The sequence below is a fragment of the Morone saxatilis genome, unplaced genomic scaffold, assembly GCF_004916995.1.
Source record: "Morone saxatilis isolate NCDOM2014 unplaced genomic scaffold, NCSU_SB_2.0 Contig8, whole genome shotgun sequence".
Taxonomy (NCBI): domain Eukaryota; kingdom Metazoa; phylum Chordata; class Actinopteri; family Moronidae; genus Morone; species Morone saxatilis.
In genome coordinates this window covers 27800629-27801009 of record NW_023340257.1, presented here as the reverse complement: position 1 = coordinate 27801009, position 381 = coordinate 27800629, and the positions used below count along the sequence as shown (strand labels likewise).

General features: G+C 55.6%; 1 protein-coding gene across 2 annotated transcripts in view; it reads left to right on the top strand.

Moving 5' to 3' along the window:
- LOC118342224 (protein IWS1 homolog) overlaps positions 1–375 on the top strand; it is a 2301-nt gene extending 1926 nt beyond the window's left edge. For both annotated transcript variants that reach the window (XM_035680715.1, XM_035680716.1), the window contains 2 exons: positions 5–61; positions 141–375. In XM_035680715.1, coding sequence (XP_035536608.1) covers positions 5–61; positions 141–372 — 289 coding nt within the window. In that variant the 3' untranslated portion in view covers positions 373–375. The remainder of the gene's footprint in view (positions 1–4; positions 62–140) is intronic.
- Positions 376–381: the final 6 nt, after the last annotated feature.

Here is a 381-nt window from a genome sequence, read left to right as displayed (position 1 = left end):
GTAGTTCTGGAGGTCAGACGCCTCGCAGAGACCTGGAGAAGCAGCTGACCGGAGAGGAAAAGTAAGTTGAGTTTCAGATTGAAGCGTAGAGAGCGGCGCTTTTATAACGACGTCATTGTAACCGAACATCCTCCCCGCAGAGCTCTGCGACCCGGCGACCCCGGGTTCTGCGCCAGGGCTCGGGTGCCGATGCCCTCCAACAAAGACTACGTGGTCCGACCCAAGTGGAATGTAGAGGTGGAGTCCAACAGGGTGAGTGTGTTTGTCCTGTTCAGTGTTTGCGTCTTTAATGTAGAGCTGGGTATCACTGTTTCACTGCGTCACCATAAACACAACGACTGGACGCGCCACAGTGCAGGTAGAGCCCGGTAGAGCCCGGTA